Source organism: Vicugna pacos, chromosome 16, assembly GCF_048564905.1.
Source record: "Vicugna pacos chromosome 16, VicPac4, whole genome shotgun sequence".
NCBI lineage: Eukaryota > Metazoa > Chordata > Mammalia > Artiodactyla > Camelidae > Vicugna > Vicugna pacos.
In genome coordinates this window covers 17,594,949-17,613,953 of record NC_133002.1, presented here as the reverse complement: position 1 = coordinate 17,613,953, position 19,005 = coordinate 17,594,949, and the positions used below count along the sequence as shown (strand labels likewise).

The following is a 19,005-nucleotide window of genomic DNA, read 5'->3' as shown; positions in this document are numbered from 1 at the left end:
GCTGTGCGGCAGGCGTGGGCCGTGTGCTCCACCTGGGAGCCGGAGGCCGGTTTAGCTTTTGCACAACTCCTCTTGCTACTCAAGACAGCAGTGCTTTGTGGCGACCTTCTCCAGCGGGCGCAGGGGCCGCCGTTCTCATAAGACAGCAGGTCTGAGGTATCGGGTCGTGGGGGCTGGAGCACGGAAACACTCGGGCAGCTCGAGGCTCACGTGCCAAAGTGTGTGTGTGCGCGCACGTGTGTGCCTGTGCACGTGTGGCTGCTGTGTTTTGTTTAAATGTTTAAAAAGCTCAAGAGGGTGGCATCCGCTGTAGCCTGCAGCTGCGGGCAGGGCTCGGGGGACTGGCGTTTGCCGGTGGTTTACAAGACTTAACAACCCGAGAGGGAGAGCTCTAACAGCCAGGGAGGTCGCGAGATCGCGTGTCTGCGGGCGGAGAGAGCGCACGGAGTCCTGTGGTCCCCGGGGTGGCCAGAGTGACTGCATCGCCATCCGTGCTGTATGTGCCTGAGGTTAAGCGCCAGGAGAGGCCTTAAAGGAGGGCACAGGGGAGAGTGGTGGTGGGCATCCCCTCCCTGTGGCCCTGGGCTCCCTGCAGAGGTGCAGCCAGCCCACTTGGTAAGCCCAAAAAAGGTGGAAAGGTGATTCATGTCCATCTCCAGGGATGAGTGAGAAACGTTTTCCTGATTGTGAAACTCCCAAAGGCAGCAGGCTGGCTGGCTCCAGTCAAACCCAGCAGGTTGCCAGGCAGTGGGGAGACGCCCTGCAGCAGCATCAGTCCCGGGACAGGGGACCGGCTTCCTTCCACCCCAGCTCGTGCCCAGGGCCTGACTACCGCCTGCATCTGTGCCACGCAGGACACTGAGGGCGAGGTCACCCCGCAACTGCCAGGGTCGTGTGTGTTACCCCAAGGGGGCGGTCAGTGGGCAGAGAAGGTGTTGGCATTTGGCTCGGGCCCACCACCCGGGTGGGCCATGCTCTGTCGGGGGCCTGCTAGCGTCCTTGCTGGCCCGGCCTTGGGGTGCAGTGGGCTGTAGGGGATGGAGAAGTGGCCCCTTCAGTAGCTCTTGGTCACACCTGTGATGAAGGCTGGTTCTCACAGAAACCTGTCTGTCAGGGTGAGAGGAACCCCCAGACAAGCCGCCCGACTTCTCTTTTTCTCAGTTCTCGAAGGAGCTTGGGCAGTCATCCCCCCGTGGTTATTCTTTCCTGAACTTCTTGGTCGTTCACACGCCTCTGGCACCGTGTGCAGTGTTTCTGGCTGGTGCTCGTATTCGTCAGTAAGAAGTTAGTGCAGATCGCAGATTTTCTACCGTCTTCCTCCACCCTGTCCCAAGGACCGGGCTCTGACTCCTCTGCTCAGAAAGCTTCCACTCCGCAGCCTCGGCCTCGCCTCCCCTGTGTGGAGCCACCGCTTCCCACCCACCCACCTCTCAGACTTGACAGCATCTCGGCTGCGGCCCCAGCGTCACTGAGCGACGCCTCACCCGGGACGGAAGGTCTGTCCGCGTGCAGGTTCTGCCGGCTCGTCGGCTTCACAGCCTCCAGGGGAGCAAAGGGGCCTTTCAGTGTCTTTTGCTTCAGAAACAGGGAATTTATATTCTAAGGCCTTGAATTGATTTTGTTTTCCTCATAAAATAGTCTGATAAGCTAATTTTTAAAAAGAAATGCCATTGAGTACGTGCATTGTGGTTTAAAATTACTAACGGGCTCCAAGAGAAAAATAATACTTGATTTTCAATCTTACATGTTTTTAAAAATTAGATTTGAATGGGCGAAAAGTGTGACTATTTTGTTTCTTTAGGGAGGACTTGTGGGAAGGGTTTGCAGATTTGGGTGGGAGAGGTATTTTGCAGAGCTATCCATGTCCAAATAATTTTTTAAAAATAATAAAGGTATTTAAGCAGCAAGTCTGTCCTATTTGTAAATCTAAACAGTTCTGTGGCAAGGACCCAGCCCGCTTTCTGGCCCCGTGTTTGGAGGCCCCATGGGCCGCACTGAGCCGGCCAGGCCCCTCTGGGAACCAGTGTGTCCTCACCCTGTTGTCAGCTGCTTTGCGCTTCTGTTTGAGCTCTGTTTGATTAATTTCTGTGTTTCTTCAGAAATATAGAAGCATTTCTTTTTGCATGTGTGCAGGACTGATACCATCACACGACACACACAGAATGTGCAGGTGGGGCTGTCTGCTCACCGTTTGCTCCACTGTTTGGCGCTGGCCCAGGCGTTGTCGATGGGCTGGTCCCAGGGGTGCCGAGGAACGCCCGAGTCCCTGAGTGGCTGCACCAGCACCGAGCATCATCCTGAAGCCAGGTGTCAGCGGCCAGGGCACTCTAAGAGGCCGCGGGCCCTCGTCCACCCTGCTGGGCTTGATTTTCATTTCGACAAACCACCCTAACTAGCGGCAGGACACCTGGGCCTCACTTCTAGCAGTAGGTTTAGGGACCATCTCCCAGGCAGTGCCACAGCACGGCTGGACACACTGTTTGAATTTTTGAGGAAATGTTTATAGTGTTGAAAAGATTTAAATTTTAAGCAGGTTGAAACAGTAAGGGAGTTTCTACCCCTTTCAGGGCAAAGCCCCGGGGGGCATGAAGCATCCTCCAGGCTCTCCTTGGCTGAACGATTAGAATCACGAGCCCTCTTCTCCTGAGATGTGGTGTCAGGAGAGGGGAGACGCTCCCAGCACTGGACTGTGGGGCTGCAGCCCCTTTACTGGCAGGTCTGCAGGAAGAAGCCTAGGTTCTCAGTCCCGGCTGTGCCCTCCATCCTAACATGACCTCCTGTGCGTCATGCGGACTCTGAGTCCACGTCCTGACCTGGGAAGTGGGAAGAAGAGCCTCTTCCTGGTCTGAGAGGCCCAGGCGCACCTCGCAGGCTATACACCTGCTGCCACGTACGTTGGATGTGGTGTTGAGTGACAGCCATCACAGAAAGGGCAAGGCAGCACTGGGGCACTGGGAGGGCCAGATGGGATGGGGTGCGGTGGCTGAGAAGATGGTCCGGTGACATCTGAGCAACGACCTGGAGGTGGGGGAGCGAGCCACACATTGCTGGCAGAACTGCAGGAGTGAGGGCAGAGCTGATGGCGGGTTATCGCTAATCATCAGAGAAATGCAAATCAAAACCACAATGAGGAATCACCTCACACCAGTCAGAATGTCCATCATCAAAAGTCTACAAATAATGAATGCTGGAGAGGGTGTGGAGCAAAGGGAACCCTCCTACACTGTTGATGGGAATGTAGTTTACTGCAGCCACTATGGAGAACAGTATGGAGATTCCTTAAAAAACTAAAAATAATTACCACATGATCCAGCAATCCCCCTCCTGGGTATGTATCTGGAAAAGATGAAAACTCTAATTCAAAAAGGTACATGCACCCCAATGTTCATAGCAGCACTATTTACAATAGCCAAGACATGGAAACAAACTAAATGTCCATCAACAGATGACTGGATGAAGAAGATGTGATTTATATACAATGGAATATTACTCAGCCATAAAAAAGAATGAAACAATGCCCTGTGTAGCAGCATGGATGGCCCTAGAGATTTTCATACTAAATGAAGTAAGTCAGACAGAGAAATACAAATATCATATATCACTTGAATGTGGGGTCTCAAAAAATTATGCAAATGAACCTATTTATGTAACAGAAAGAGACTCACAGACATGAAAAATTTACGGTTACCAAAGGGAAAAGGTGTTGGGGGAGGGACAAATTAGGAGTTTGGGATTAACAGATACACACTACTATTTATAAAGCAGATAAACAACAAGGTCCCACTGTACATACAGTACAGGGAACTATATTCAATATCTTGTAATAACCTCTAATGGAGACAAATCTATGTGTGTATAACTGAATCACTGCTGTACACCTGAAACTAACAACATTCTACATCAATTATACTTTTTTTTTTAAGTGGGGTTTTTTATATATTTATTGTTTACTTATTAACACCTTTATTATGTATATTTTTATTTTATATATTTATTTTTTGTTTACTTATTAACACCTTTATTATGATTCCTGTACAGTAAGCTACACATATTTCAGATGTACAATTTGATGAATTTTGATAGATACATACACCAATGAAAACACCACCACAATCAAGAGTAGGGTCTGGGGGGAGGGTAATAGCTCAAGTGGTAGAGTGCATGCTTAGCATGCATTAGGTCCTGGGTTCAATCTCCAGTACCTCCTCTAAGAATAAATAAATAAACCTAATTGCCTCCCCCCACCAAAAAAAAAAAGACGTGCTTTTTTTTTTTAAAGTAGGGTTTTTATAATTGGATCAGTGCCTTTATAAGAAGAGACAGCAGATAGCAGTCCTCTGCTGTCTCCCTCCCTGAGCAGTCACCGAGGAAAGGGCATGTAAGGACTCAGAAAGAAGGCGGCAGTCTGTAAGGCAGGAATTGGGCTGTCACCAGACCCAACCAACCTGGAACTTGCTCTTGGACTTCCAGCTTCCAGATCGGTGAGGAAATCAAATTCTGTTGTTTAAGACACCGAGTGTGTGGTATTTTGTTGTGGCAGCCTGAGTAGACTAAGGCAGCACCTGAATACCACCATGTACAGTGGCTAAGAACAAAGAAAATCTGCATAATTATGCCCAAGAAAATTAATAGTAACTCTAATATCTAATATTCTATCCAAAGTCAGATTTTCCACAATTGTCCTAAGAATGTCTTCTTATAACTGCTTTTTAAATTTTCAGCCAGAATCCAGGCAAAGTCCATAACGTTCTATCTAACATCCTTTAACTTCGAGCCTTTAACTCCCCGCAGCCTCCAACTCCACCTACATCACTGACGACTTTGATGACAGGCCATGAACCACTTTCTAGACTCGGCTGCTGTTCCCCCTCGGGTCTCCACTCAGCTGTAGTATTTTTTGTCAAGAATTCCTCGTAGGAGATGCTGTCTATACTGCAACCTATCAGGAGGCGTGTGATAGGTAGCAAGTCTAAGCTGGGGACCCGCTTTTAATCTCTACACAGAATAACCCCCCAGGCTTTCAGCTCAGCCCCTGTTCTTTGCCCCCACAAAACGGGCTGCGGCGGGCTTCCCTCGATCAACACCCCAGCTCATCACCGGAGACTCCCGCTCAGAGCCCCACGCCCCGACTCCTGCCCATCTTCGCCCTGGCCCCGCCCCGCCAGCCTGGCCCCGCCCCGGCCCATCCCTTCCCCGGTCCCCAGCCGCGCCGGCCCAGCGGGCGGAACCAATAGTGTCTGGCACTCCCCTCGACGTCGCCCACCCGGACTCTGAATCCTGGAGCGCCGGACGCTCGGGGACTCCTTTCTCCGTGGGCTTCCGGCGCACGCAGGTCTCTTGCGGCCAACGGGCCAGAGTTCGCGGAGCCGCCGTCGCCGCCTGTCCTGCCGCTGCGCGCGCCAGCCGCCGCCACCATGGGGATCCTGGAGAAGATCTCCGAGATCGAGAAGGAGATCGCCCGCACGCAGAAGAACAAGGGTGAGGGCTGGCCCGGCGGGGCCTGTGACGCGGGGAGCCTGTCCGGCCGCGACTGCAGCGGGCGGGGGGCGGCCGAGAGCCGGCGGGCGGGGCGGGATGCGGGCCCCACGCCCCGCCTCATTGCGGCCACCCTGAGAGGTCGGTTCAGGGCCAGGCCAGGGGGCCGAGCAGAGCATCCCCAGCCCATAGAGCGAGCATCTGACCCAGAAAGGCGGGGTCGGGGTTGGAACCTGGGTCTCCTGGGGGCCGGGCCTGGGGCGTGGGCGCTCTAGCTTTCTGCGCTGGGAGGTCCAGGAGAAGACCGCCCACAGGTACACCTGGCCTCACCAGCAGCCCGGAGCCCCTAGGTGGTGTGGAGGCAATCAGGACTCGAGTCTGGCGGCTCTGAGTTTGGACCCCAACTCTACGACATATCTGCTGTAAAGCTTGGAAAGTCTCTAACCTCTTTGAGCCTCAATGTCCTCGTCTGCAGATGAGGATGATAATCCCCTGTCCCATCGTAGCTCACAACCGAGATAAACCTGATGGTGTTTGCAAAGCACTAGACACACAGTGAGCACTCAGTGCAACCTAGGAGGCACATAATGGAGTATCAGATCTAAACTTCGGATTACAAGGGCAGTGGGAGCTGGTGGAGGGTGTTAAGCAGAGAAGAAACATGCTTTGTGTTAGAAGTTCCCTTGGGCGGCCCTGTGGAGTGTCACCGGTAGGGCTCGAGCAAGGCAGCAGGGAGCCCAGCAGTGGCTGGTGGAGGAGGGGCTGTAGAGGGATGGGGACATCAGGACCTGGTCCTTCCCTTCGGAGGTGCTGAGGCTGATGCGCTGGGGTGGCAGGAAGGACCACATGAACCTGACTCGCTGAGCCCATTCCTGACCGTTTCTCTCTGCCATCACTTCACTCATTCGCTCGCTAAAACATTTCCTGAGCCCCACACTGTATGCTGGGGACCCTGCCCTGTTGGAGTGAGGGAAGCCAAGAAGCAAGATGCAGCCAAGCCTCAATATCCCAGGGGGATAGGTTCCAGGACCCGCTGCAGACACTGACACCCGTGGATGCCGGAGGCCCACAGCCAGCCCTCCACGTCTGTAGTTCCACGTCCACGGGCTGTGTGGTGCTGTAGTATTTGTTGAAAAAAATCTGTGTGTGTGTGGACCTGCACATTTCAGACCTGCGTTGTTCCAGGGTCAACGGTGCTGGGCACATGAGGGGCCCGGTACACCTTCCATGCTCAGTGACCCTAGAACCAGAGTCAGCTGGAATGTCGAAGTGATGAGAGCTTCGAGGACAGTAAACTGACCATGAGGCAGCGAGGGGCAGGGGGAGAGGGTGGGCTTCTGGAGTCTTGCTCTGTGCTGGTCATTGTGCGTAGTCTTCTGTACTGACAGGAATCTGCTGACTCAGTTATTACTGTTAACGTCCCTGTTTTGCAGATTAAGAAGCTGATGCACAGGAAGGTTAAGGACCTTTCTCCAAACTAGAATGGCCAGCAATTTCAGGGTGGGATTCCAGCACAGGCTCTTAATTTCTGCCTGACATCCCCCCCACTCCCCGATTGGGTAGGGGAGGCCTCTTTGAAGAGGCCATAGTTGAGCTGAGAAGGAGCCAGCTCTGGGAAGATAGGATTGAAATGGTGTGAATAGCAAGTGCAAAGGTCCTGAGGCGAGAGTGGGCCAGCATGTTCTGGAGAAACAAAATGAAGCACTACGCGGGGCGGGCAGTGGGAGATGGAGGAACGGCTGCAGCCTGGTCACCTGGCCACAGTGCCTTATGTGGCCAGGATTTTGTACCTGCCCCATTACTGCTCTGAAATGCAGCTCACTACCATGAGTATGACTTCTGTAGGCAGGAATTGGGGGGGGGGGACCAATATGATGCTGTAATTGTAGCATAAAGGAGGAGGAATGGAGAGTGATTTATAATTAAAACAAGGTTTAATTCAGTATGTAAATGTCGGGGCACAGTCAGGATATAGTGAAGTGACCAGCAGTGAGATGTTTGCACCTCTGGGCAGGATCACTGGGCACGTGGCAGCCACGATGCAGACCAATGCAGATGAGTGCCGTTGGTAACCGAAGTCCCTACAAGAGGTCACACTGTTCGCAGCCTGGGGTCTCGGGTTGGTGAGCCCCTCTAGGTAAAGTTTCAAACAAAACATGGCGTAGCATCCCCCTAAACATCCCCTTACCATACACAGTAGCTCCATTCCTGGAAGCGTCAGCATGTGTCCACGCTGTAGAAATGCCCTGTGTTAATACACAAAACAAAGGCTCCGGGCCCCTGAGATCCTCGCCCGGTTCCCTCAGTGGATGGCTTCTGTATGTGAAAAGTCTTGTGCAGCACTCAGTTCTCGGCTGTGCTGGCCTGACTCACGCCTCACAGGGCAGCCAGCTTCGTTGGCCCCGGCCTGATAAGTGCCAGTGAGGGCTTCCCAGCACAGCGACTCCAGAAACTTGCCCAGAATGAGCCCAGGAGTGGGGCCACCCTGCTGAGAACCACTGACAGCGGGTCATGAGGTCTTAGGGGGAGCTGCCTTCGTTCTGAGTGAACTGAAAAGCCAGGGGGCGTTTTAAGCAGAGCAGCGGTGTTTTCCTCTCCTGATCTTGATGGCAGTTGCGGGGTCCCAGCATTCGGCTGCCTGTGGGGCCCTCCCGACCACCTGGACACTTACTTTCCGTCTTGCTTTCTGTCTTTTAGCTACTGAGTATCACCTAGGCCTGCTGAAAGCGAAACTCGCCAAGTACCGGGCCCAGCTCCTGGAGCCGTCCAAGTCAGCCTCATCCAAAGGCGAGGGCTTCGACGTCATGAAGTCGGGCGATGCCCGCGTGGCGCTGATCGGGTTTCCTTCTGTGGGTAAGGTCAGTGACGGGCAGCCCGGGCCTGGGGGGTGGTCATCTGGGTTCAGACACGGCTGCGCCTCCCCTCACTGACTTCCTCTTTTGGCTCCAGGGGCAGCACCCCCTGTCGTCCTCATGGGGGACATGGTTGCCTCTCCAGCAGGAGTGGCTCCACTCGGCCTCTGACTTGTCCTTGTCCTCGAGCACAAACGTTGACTGAGCACGCGTGTGTGCCAGGCACCTGCCACGCGCGGGATGCGGGGACAGGTGGTTCTGTCCCTGCTCACACAGCTCCTGCACCTGGGCCCGGTTGGGGGGGGGTGGGAGGGTAAGAGAGCAGACACCTGGTGGGGTGGGAACCTCCTGGGGGGTGGTGCTGGGGTGGCAGGAAGGCTGCTGTGCGAGCAGGTGTGAGCAGAGCCCCAAGTAGAGCACACTGGGGCAGAGGCCCAGGTAGGGCCCAGTGAGCAGCAGAGGAGCAGGAGGAGGGTGGCCTGTGGGCTGCCGTATGGCTTCGGCTTTGAAGAGTGAACCAGAGGCCTTAGCACAGGTTCCTAGAAGTTGCTTCTGTAAGCCTCCCAGTTTGGTACAAAGTCCAGATCTAATTTCTATGTGGGGAGTAAGAAACATCATGGCAAGGTTTTGAGCAGAAAAGGGATTGGCTTTTTTTGTTTGAACAAACTTTAAATTTTAGAATAGTCTTGGAAAAAGCGCAGAGATAGTCCAGTGTTCCTGTGCCTCATGCCACTTCTGTTGTTGGCATCTTGCACCAGCGGGAGTGCTGTCACCACTGGTGGGCCAGTGTAGATTTGTTATTAACAAGGTCCCTACTTTATGCACGTTTCCTTAGTTTTCCCTGACGACGGCCTTCCTGTGTGCCAGGACCCCCCTAGGGCTCCACGCTGCGTTCCATGGCCGTGTCTCCTTAGGGCCCAGAGGCGGCGGCCAGTGCTGAGGCTCGCTGTGGTTTGGGGCTTTGGTGGTTTAGAGGCGTGCTGGTCAGGTGTTCCATACACTGCCCCTCAGCTGGGGTGAGTCTGCTGTTTCTCCCAGTCCCATGGGGCTTATGGATTTGGGAGGAAGACCTCGGAGTCGGGGCAGCATTTTGTCCTCTCCCTTCCAGGGCACCTGACTGACCACTGTGGGTGCTGACCTGGGTCACCTGAACACGGTCGTGTTAGCAGGCTCCCCCAGGAAGTCACCGCGTCCTTCCCCATCCACCCTGACCTCTCAGGAGGGAAGTCAGTATTTGCGGCCCCCATGTGTTCAGGGCGAGTTAGCGCCATGTCAGGGTTCTGCACAGGCGATTGTCCCCTCTCGTTCCTTTGATGGAACCACGTGTTTCTACTGGTGACTCACGAGGCTTTCATACTTTGGGTTCTGATCCCACCCCAGGTTACCCTGTCACTTGGGCTGTTGGGAGCAGCCCCTCGAGGTACATGGGCTGTGCCTTGTGGGTCCAGGCCCTGTTGGGAGCTGAGCTCTCTGAGCATAGGAGGGCCCAGGCCTCCCTCCTGCAGGGCTGGGCAGGTGTCCCCCAGGTGGCTTCCAGCAACCATTGCCCTAAGCACCGCCCCATCTGTCCATACCTGTCTTCTGCACCAGGTTTTTGTCTTTCCTTCGTGTCCAGGAGTCCCCCTGGGTGGGAGTTTCTGGCCCGAGGACATGTGACTGAGATGTGCCCTGGCCTCCTGCTTGCAGTGAGGGGCAGGCCCAGGGGGCTTGTGGTTCAGGACCCCTGCCAACCAGGACGGGGAGCGCTGCCTGCTGCTTGGCTGGTCCCAGGGCCACAGCGTCTGTCACTGGTCCCCGTGCTGCATGGGGTTGGGACCGGAACCCCAAGGCTCAGCACCGAGCATTTCGCCCAGGGTCCCCAGCAGGGGCTGAGCCGCAGCCCCGCTCCCATCCACACCCCCGCCTCGCTCACCTGTCCCTCCCTGTCTCAGGCTGGAGGGTCCATACCTCCCTGCCCTTCCCTGTGGAGCTTTGGGTGCTGGGGGTTGTCACCGCTTCAGGTTCTCTGGGGCCCAGGAGGGTCCACAGAGTTTTGTGGAGTGGGGGATGGTTCCCCTGATTTAGCTGTGGAGCCCCCTTAGAAACCAGGTCCCATTCCCCCCCGAGACAGGCCTGAGGCCTTGGGAACAGAGGGCCCTCTGGTGTCCGACCCTCCAGGCAGGCCAGCGCGGACTCTGCCAGCTGCTGTCCTCACACGGCAGCCGGGGGCAAGGCGGGTCTCCCAGCGCCCGGCTTCTCCTGGAGGCTGGGCGGGACCCACTGCAACGGCCTCCTCCTCTCCTAGTCCACCTTCCTGAGTCTGATGACCTCCACCGCCAGCGAGGCCGCATCCTATGAATTCACAACCCTGACCTGTATACCCGGGGTCATTGAGGTAAGTCGGGGTTTGCTGGATCTTGGACAGAGGAGGCTCGTGTGTGACTGTGGGTGTGTATGCCATGGGGCCTGGGGGCCGGTGTAGGAGGGGTCTCAGCCGAGCTGCTCTGCCCTCAAGCACTGACAGCTCTGGCGATGGGGGCTGCCGGGGCCTGAGAAGTGGCCAGGCCTGGGGTCTTGGCTGGTTCCGGGAGTCAGGCAACACATGCCTCTCTGTCTGTGCCCGCTGTGCCCCGCCACCCCACGCCACCCCAGCTTGGGCCACCCGTGGCTGGTTGGCCAGCCTTCTGTTTCCCGTGAACTTCGGTGCCTTGGTCAGCCAGGGGCCTGGGGCCTGGGGCCTCCCGCGGTGAAGGGGTTTATTTGTAAGAGCTGTCACTGTCAGCGCTGGGTGTGTGGGTTTGTGAAAACTCAAGAGCCCCTCCCAGGCTGGCATGGTCTGTGCCTGGCTGGGGCGGGACTGGCTCAGACTTGGCCCTGGAGGCTGCCCCGGCTTCAGGCCCTTCCCAGCCGACCAGCTCTCACCTAACCTTCCTCTCCCATGCATCCTAGTACAAAGGCGCCAACATCCAGCTCCTGGATCTCCCTGGAATCATCGAAGGCGCAGCACAAGGTGAGAGGTGGGAGCAGGCGGGTGGGAGACCCCTACCTCCACGTGTTGGGCAGCTGTCAAGGATTGACAGGATGGGCGGGCTTGTCCCCTCCCTGTGCCCAGGGCTCTGTTACTTAGGGCCTCTGGCCCTGGAGCTAAGACCCAGGAGGTGGGTGACTCGCCCAGGGTCACACAGCTCCCCGGGTAGGCTTGAGGTCCCCCATCCAGCCAGTGGCTCGCTGCACCCCTGGGGGACCCTGCCAGGGACAGACATGTCAGAGCCTGGCTCAGTCCGTGCTCCTAGTCTGGAGCTCCATCCTCCGTTTTCAGTCTGCTTTCTGGGATGGGACATGTCTGTGGCTTCTGGGGGCAGGTGGCCGCCCGCAGTGTCTCCAGAGATGGCTGCCAGCTTGGGGTCCCCAGCAGCTGCCGGGCGTTGGCTCTGTGCTGACCGTCCTCTCACTCATTCTCAGCCAGCTCGCTGACTCGGGGAGTACTGAGGCCAGGAGGAAGCTAGGGGACAGACACCTGAAGCGTCTGCCTTAAATGACTTCTCACCTGTCAGGTGCAGAGCTGGGGTCAGAGCCCGCCTCTGGCTGTGGGCAGCACAGCCTCCTCCTTGGGTATCTGGTGCCACCTGCCCTCTGCGCCTGCTGTCCACCACCCTCATCAGGGCGAGGTCCTGCCTGCTTGAATAGGGGCCCTGCAGAGTCAGGAGGCCACCGACCCTCGGAGATCACTGAGTCCAACCCCCTCGTTCTCTGAAGTAGAGTCAGGTCATGGTAGAAACACATACCGCCTGGGTCTAGTGCTGGAACGTCAGCCCCTGTCTTGCTGTGTGACCCTGGCCTGGTGCCTGCCTTCTCTGGTCATTTAATGGCAGGGTCTGACCTTGGTGGCAGCTCCTGTGGCACCTCCTGCTGCGTTGTCTGCTGCCTCCTCCCTGCAGCCCTTGCTCCAGGAAGGGCATGCAAGTCATGTCTGGAACCACGTAGCTTTGTGATCTTGGGCACGTGGTTGAGTGTCTCTAAGCCAAGCCTCAGTTTTCTCGTGCATGGAATGGGTGTGATAACACAACCACCCAGTGTAGCTCCAAGGGTTGAGTGAGGAGGTGGTGGAGCCTCAGCTGGGGACCTGCTGCACAGCGAGGGTTGGGACGCTACTCCTCCCAAGGTGGTGGTCGGATTTCCTCCTGAGACACGTCTCCATGAGGACGCAGCACGGGGGTTAAAGAGAAATGCCAGGGAAGTCACTGTGGGCAGAGACCATTTTGGGTCTGTAAGGGACGGGAGTCTGGGTGCCATGGGCTAGGGGGTTGCACGGTTCTGCCCATGTCACTGTGTAAACATGTCTCTCCCTCCTGACCAGGGAAAGGCCGCGGCCGGCAGGTGATCGCCGTGGCACGCACAGCGGACGTGGTCATCATGATGCTGGATGCTACCAAGGGAGAGGTGCAGAGGTCCGTGGTGGGGCGGGGCAGGCTGGCGCGTCTGGGGAGGCCCGGGCGTGGTGGGGGCATTGGCTGCAGTCCGTGTGTCCCTGAGCTCTGGGTGGGTGGTCCAAGAGGCGCTTGGCCCCCTCACACGGGAGTTGTGGCAGGACCGTCCACAGGCCGAAACACGTGTAGCCAGCCTGCAGCGTTCTCTCTGACAGGCCTGAGTCTGGCCCAGGGCGTCAGGCGGGGTGGGCTGTGTTGTCCCGGCTCTGGCCCCGGCCTGCGGCGGCCCCTGGTGCCCTCACCACTGCCCAGAACCCGCCCAGAGGCCTGCTTTGCCCACAAGGCAGAGGATCCAGGCTCCTCCTTGATGACCTTGGCTACTGGGAAGGGACGTAGCAGGGCGGAAGGGCCTGTCTTTGTCTGGGGGGCGGTGGGAGGCTCGCTGTGTCGCCCGGGGCTGCGCCTCCTGCCCTGGGCACCTGCGAAGGCCACGGGGCTCCACCCAGGTCTCTGCTGGAGAAGGAGCTGGAGTCGGTGGGCATCCGTCTCAACAAGCACAAGCCCAACATCTACTTCAAGGTAAGGCTCCGGCTCTGGGCGGGAAGGCGCCGCCGGGCGCCCGGGACTGGTGGAGGCAGAGGCTGTGGCCGCTGCCCCATCAGCAGCGCCCCTCCCCCTCCAGCCCAAGAAGGGAGGTGGCATCTCCTTTAACTCGACAGTCACGCTGACCCAGTGCTCCGAGAAGCTGGTGCAGCTGATTCTGCACGAGTACAGTATCCTTCCCTCGGGCGGGCAGTGGGTGGGGGTGACGCAGACGGCCCGGCCACCCCGGCTCCGTGCGCAGCACAACAGCGCGCCGGCTCACACGGACTGGCCCCTCTGCCCTGTGCTCGCCAAGCTCCAGGTGGCCGCCCTGCAGCTTCGCACTCAGCAGTGGCCTCCTGGCTCCTTGCCAGGTCCAGGCACCGTGGCAGCTGGTCACGTCTGGAAGGAAGATGAGAGGGCGGGCGTCATAGCCAAGTTCGGGGCTCCTGGGCCGGAGAGGCCTCAGGGAGGACCAGGGGCCTGTGCGCGCCACCGAAGTGTCAGGGCCCCGCGAGTCCCGAGTCCTAGAGGCAGAGCCGAGCTCAGCGGCACAGGGTCTCCTGGTGGGCTGTGTCAGGCCCTCCTGGGGGCGGGGGCGCGCAGGGAGGCAGGCGTAGGGCTGCCCTTAACCTGAGCCCTCAGAGATCTTCAACGCCGAGGTGCTCTTCCGCGAAGACTGCTCCCCAGACGAGTTCATCGATGTGATTGTGGGCAACCGGGTTTACATGCCCTGCTTGTATGTGAGTGGCACCAGCCCCCAGGCACCCTGTGAGGGGAGAGCCCTGGCCCCAGACTGACTCCGGCAGGAGACAGGCTCCCCTCCGCCCAGGGGCTGCTCGAGTCCCGCAGACATGTCTGGCCTCTCTCTGGGGGGCGGGGGGCCTCAGGTCTCTTCAGCCTCTCCCTATCCTTGAGACTCCATTGGGGTTCCTTTTCCTGCTCTGTCCGTTTCCTTCTCCAGCACCCACCTCCACCTTTCCACCCCCAGGTTTATAACAAAATCGACCAGATCTCGATGGAAGAAGTGGACCGCCTGGCCCGGAAACCCGACAGTGTGGTCATCAGGTAGGCACCTGGCTGCCCTCTCTGAGCACCAGCCCGTCCGGCAGGCCTCCAGCACCCTGGGCCCTGCAGGGCCTGCACGCGGCCAGGGCAGAGGAGGCCATCCTGGTAGCTACCGGTGACCTTGGCCGGTCCCACCCTGAGCTGGCCAGGCAGGTGGATGGCTGGTGGGCATCCACCGAGGTAGGTGGGTGAGGATGGTCAGGGGCTTCATGGCTTAGTTGTGAAGCGCAGACCCCTAGTGAGTCCCAGGCCATTGGCCCGCTGCTCCTGACACGCAGGAAAATGTGGCTTTGCCTCCACACCCAGGAGGGAGGAGGGATTGAAGTTTTCAGGTGGGTTCTGGGGAGCCGCCTGCGCTCTGGCCTATGGCTGTTGCTCAGGTCCCAGCATCGCTGCGGGTCCTTCTGTTGGGGCAGCCTGGCTTTGGGCCCCACCTCGGTGGTTCGCTAGCCACCCAGGCACTCTGTAACCTCACAGTGAGGCTTGGCTTGTAGGAGACAAGACCTCCGGGACCAGGTAGGGGAGCGTCCTGGCCCGAGTGCGAGGACCACTTCCTGGGTGTTGCCGGCTGCCCCAAAGAGCAGCAGAGAGTGGGCGTCCTTCCTGCGGGACAGCTCGGTCCCTCTCCTGCTCAGGCATCCCAGGCCCCGTCCTCGGGCACGAGTGCACCTACGTACCACACCTGCACCTCTCACGCTCCCTCCTCTGGGGTTCGGGATCCCTGCTCAGGGTGATACACCTGCAGAGGACCACACTGGCCCACTCCATCACTGAGGTCCCTGCTGGCTCGGGAGGGCAGCTCTGGGTCATCAGTCTCTGTCCAGGGTCCCGTCTCCTCATGGCAGGTGCCCGGAGGGAAGCCCCATGTCCCGGTGCCCCGTCAGTTACAGATGCCGTAGGCCCCCTCGGAGCGCGGGAGAGACGGCCCAGCTCTGCCGGGCATGATCGTGGTTGGGGCGGAGGCGTTGGCGGCTGAGGCCGCCATCAGAGCTGTGGGTTTGGTGCCCCCAGTGCTGGCTCAGCCACAGGCCTTTGGGCCTGTGGGGGTCCCCTGAGCACCCCCTTCCTCCCGGCAGCTGCGGCATGAAGCTGAACCTGGACTACCTGCTGGAAGTGCTGTGGGAGTACCTGGCCCTCACCTGCATCTACACCAAGAAGAGAGGCCGTGAGTCAGGAAGCACGCAGCCGAGAGGGGGGCTGAGCTGCTCCCCCCGCCCCCCGGGGGCCCGGCCCGGCTAGTCTTTACGGGACACACTTTTCTCCCGTCTCAGAGGTGGCACTGCCCCCGCCCCACCCCGGTAGAGACCTTGGCCTGAGCCCTTACAGCAGAGATGCCAAGTCCTGGGGCGGCCGGTGTTGGGGTGCCCTGGCGGGGGAGGCCTGGGTGAGGGGCTGCTCTGAGGCAGAGACCCCACGTCAGGGCCTCAGGGGATTGGGAACACAGGAGCCGCCCCCATACCCCACCTCTGTGCACGCAGCACAGCCTGGGGCCTGGCGGTTGAGCCTGGGGAGGCTGAGGGAAACGTGACCGCCCTTTGGCCCCCCTCGGCCGGCGCTGCCCGGGCTGCACCCTGCACTTGGGTGTGTTTTGGTTTTCTATGTCGCATCAAGGCTATAGACTGCTCGGAGCTCTTGGGGGCGTGCCAAGGAGTTGGGGGTGGTCAGGAGACGGCGTGGGGCTCCATTCCCTGTGGAGGGAACCGCATGGCAGTGTAGGCCCTGACTGGTCGACCCCCCCCAACCCTGTGCAGAGAGGCCGGACTTCACAGACGCCATCATCCTCCGGAAAGGGGCCTCCGTGGAGCACGTGGTGAGCCGATGGGGCTCCCTGACGCTCTCCTGGCCCCCAGCGGGCCCTAGGCTGACGCCTGCTATGGTGGGAGGTGTGACAGGCAGCGACCAGGGCAGGGACTCCAGGTCCTGAAAACCACTCTTGCCCCGCCGAGGAGCACCTGTCAGGGCTGCTGCTCCGGCAAGGCGAGTGGAGGGCCACTGCCCACCAGGTCCAGACCTTCATCCAGTGGCTGCAGGAACATTCTAACTGGGCACACAGCCCTCGGTTGACCTGGAGGTGGGCAGTGGGAGCGTCAGAGCACCTGCAGCCATGAGCTCAAGGCTGCATGGTGGCCAAGCCCTGGTGCCGTCGGAGCGCCCACCTGAGAAATGGCTGCTTCTTGGCACGTGCCCAGGGCTCAGGCGTGGGGCCAAGCTGGTTGCGGGGCTGGGTGCAGTCTTATCTCACTGCCCGACTCTCTCCCATCCCCCAGTGCCACCGCATCCACCGATCACTCGCCAGCCAGTTCAAGTACGCACTGGTGTGGGTGAGTCTCAGGTGGGGGGCGGGTGAAGTGTGTAGGCCGACCCAGGCTGGACACGGGCCTCCCGCTTTGGAGGAGCCCTGCTGTTACGCTGGTGCTGTGACCCCTGCCCTGCTCCCGGGAAGCTCCTGCCGGGTGCGTGCAGAGGCTGATGCAGCCCGTGTCCTGCTCCCCACCCAGGGCACCAGCACCAAGTACAGCCCGCAGCGGGTGGGCCTGACACACACCATGGAGCACGAGGATGTCATCCAGATCGTGAAGAAGTAGCACCCCCGCCCTGCACCCCCTGGAGCCCAAACTGGGAAGATACAAATACATCCCAGGAAGGGGGCTCTCAAGTCTCTGCTGTGTCCAGAAGTCTCTTCAGTGGGCAGATGATGAAGAGTGTGCTAGGGCACCAGGACGGGCTGGGGGCACGGGCTGGGTTGGCCCCGGCTCCCACGGGCACCGAGGGATCAAGTTGCCCACCTACCTACGGCCGCGGCCCCGTGCAGAGGGCATGCTCAGAGCTGGGTCTGCCTGCGCCCCGGGAGGCAGTAGTTACTGTGGGGGTCCCTCAGCTCCGGCCAGCGTCTCTGGTTCTCAGGGAGGGGGCCTCCCAGGACAGAAGCCCCTAACGCCCCTGCCCTGAGTCTGCCCCATGATGGAAGCCAGGGGTCCGGGGCCTTAAAGGTCCAGAAGGGCCGCCCTCTCTCAGAGCAGCCCTTGCCTGGCACAAAGCCTGGGACCGAGACCCTGTGCAGACAGCTGGGGTGGGGGCTTTGTGGCCTGGACTCTGGGTTTTCTAAGTCCCCCGCCTCAGCTCCCCTTCCTGAAATAAAGGATGAGGACAATTCCTGTTCCCTGAGGACAGTTTTATAAGTTGGAGGAACTGGGTGCCAGGTTGGGTCGGGGCAGCAGGGAGCCTAGTGATTGGGGTGTGGGGAGGCCTGGGCCCCGCGGGAGCAGGCCCAAGCTGGGGTACAGGCTCCTCCAGGGTGGGCTGTGCTCCGGAGGGCTGGCCAGGGCTGTAGGTGTGGCGACTCCCACGGCTGGCTGCCGAGGTGGGCAGCACCCCTAGGAAGGTCCCAGGGGAGAGTGGACACATCTCAGCTGGCAGGGTGGGGGCCTCGGCCGCACAGCTTGTACGTGCGGCACTGGGATCTGAACCTCAGGCCAGGGCTTCCTCAGAGACGGCTTCCTGGTGGAGGTGTACCTTGTTGGGGCACAGGGTCACGGGCTTTGTGATGCTGCCTGGCGTTGGGCCGGTCAGAGGAGCAGGGAGGCCCCGGGGTCCAGGCACCAGGCTGGAGCGTGAGCCACTGCTTGGCCCTTGGCTGTTCTTGGCTCCTCTGTCAGCTGTTCAGGCTCCTTTCCAGTGACAAAACAGGAATAATATAACTCATTAAACATGCATGGGGCCCCAGGCGGTCAGTGTGGTGGGCTGGGCCTCCCTCCCACAGCACAGCTCATCCGGGCCCGCCGAGGACCCCCGCAGGCGGCATGCGGTTAGGGAGCAGGCCACGGGGCCCAGGTAAGGAGACTCCCTGGGCCACTGGGGTCGGCCACGAGCCCCTAGGTGGCAGGGGAAGAGGAGAGGGCGGTGGCCGAGCTGGGGCCTGGCCCCCACCTCACTGTGAGGTCTCTGTGGGCCTCAGTTTTGTCTGTAAGACGAGCGCGGTGATGCCCACAGTCTGCCTCTTGGCGATGGTGCCACGAGGCCTGGCCACAGGGTCCCGTGGGAGGGTTTCTGCCTGGGTGATGGTCAGTACCGCCTCCTGCCTCACAGGTAAGGAGATGCCCTGGGTTCACAGGTTGTCAAAACCAGGCCTGTTCTGTCCCCCAGGCAGGCTGGGAAAAGATGCAGGTGAAGCTGGAGGCCTTGGAGTCCTGGGCCGGTGCGGGCTCAGGCAGGCAGCGTCCCAGGCTCTGGCCGCCAGGCCCTGTCTCTCCCCCTTGGATGGGCTTGTTCCTGGGCTGCGTCTGTGTGTCTCTGTGTTGGGTGCTTGGTCTTCTGGTTCTGTGGTCAGGATGGTTACCGTCCAGCCTGTGTGAGGCCGCGTCTGTGTGAACTCGTGATGGGGGAGGCGTCCCTAGGCTTTGAGAAGCTCCCCCACCACCTCCCAAAGCTCTCTGCCGCAGGCGCCCCCCTGTTCCTGTGACCCACCCTCCTTGGCCTTCTGTGCAGGGAGGCTCTGCCCAGGATGACACGCTTGGACGGCCGGGCTGTCTGAAGGCCAGCAGTGCCCACACCTCACCTCAGCCTGTCCCCAGACAGCAGGGCTGTGCTTCCGGAGGGCCCAGGGCGTGACTGTCCATCCCCGA

At 59.3% G+C, this 19,005-nt stretch overlaps 1 protein-coding gene across 2 annotated transcripts; it reads left to right on the top strand.

Annotated features, from left to right (window-relative positions):
• The first annotated feature begins 5,307 nt into the window (after positions 1-5,307).
• On the top strand, positions 5,308-17,534 carry DRG2 (developmentally regulated GTP binding protein 2). 2 transcript variants are annotated; one of them, XM_031685948.2, is made up of 13 exons: positions 5,308-5,478; positions 8,173-8,333; positions 10,612-10,701; positions 11,256-11,316; positions 12,664-12,754; positions 13,240-13,312; positions 13,416-13,506; positions 13,961-14,058; positions 14,307-14,383; positions 15,460-15,548; positions 16,135-16,193; positions 16,651-16,704; positions 16,882-17,534. In XM_031685948.2, the coding sequence occupies exons 1-13, from the start codon at positions 5,415-5,417 to the stop codon at positions 16,966-16,968; spliced, it is 1,095 nt and encodes a 364-aa protein (XP_031541808.2). In that variant the 5' UTR covers positions 5,308-5,414; the 3' UTR covers positions 16,969-17,534. The 2 variants fall into 2 exon arrangements, with proteins under 2 accessions (XP_031541808.2, XP_072794642.1); XM_072938541.1 differs by lacking the exons at positions 13,416-13,506; positions 13,961-14,058.
• Positions 17,535-19,005: the final 1,471 nt, after the last annotated feature.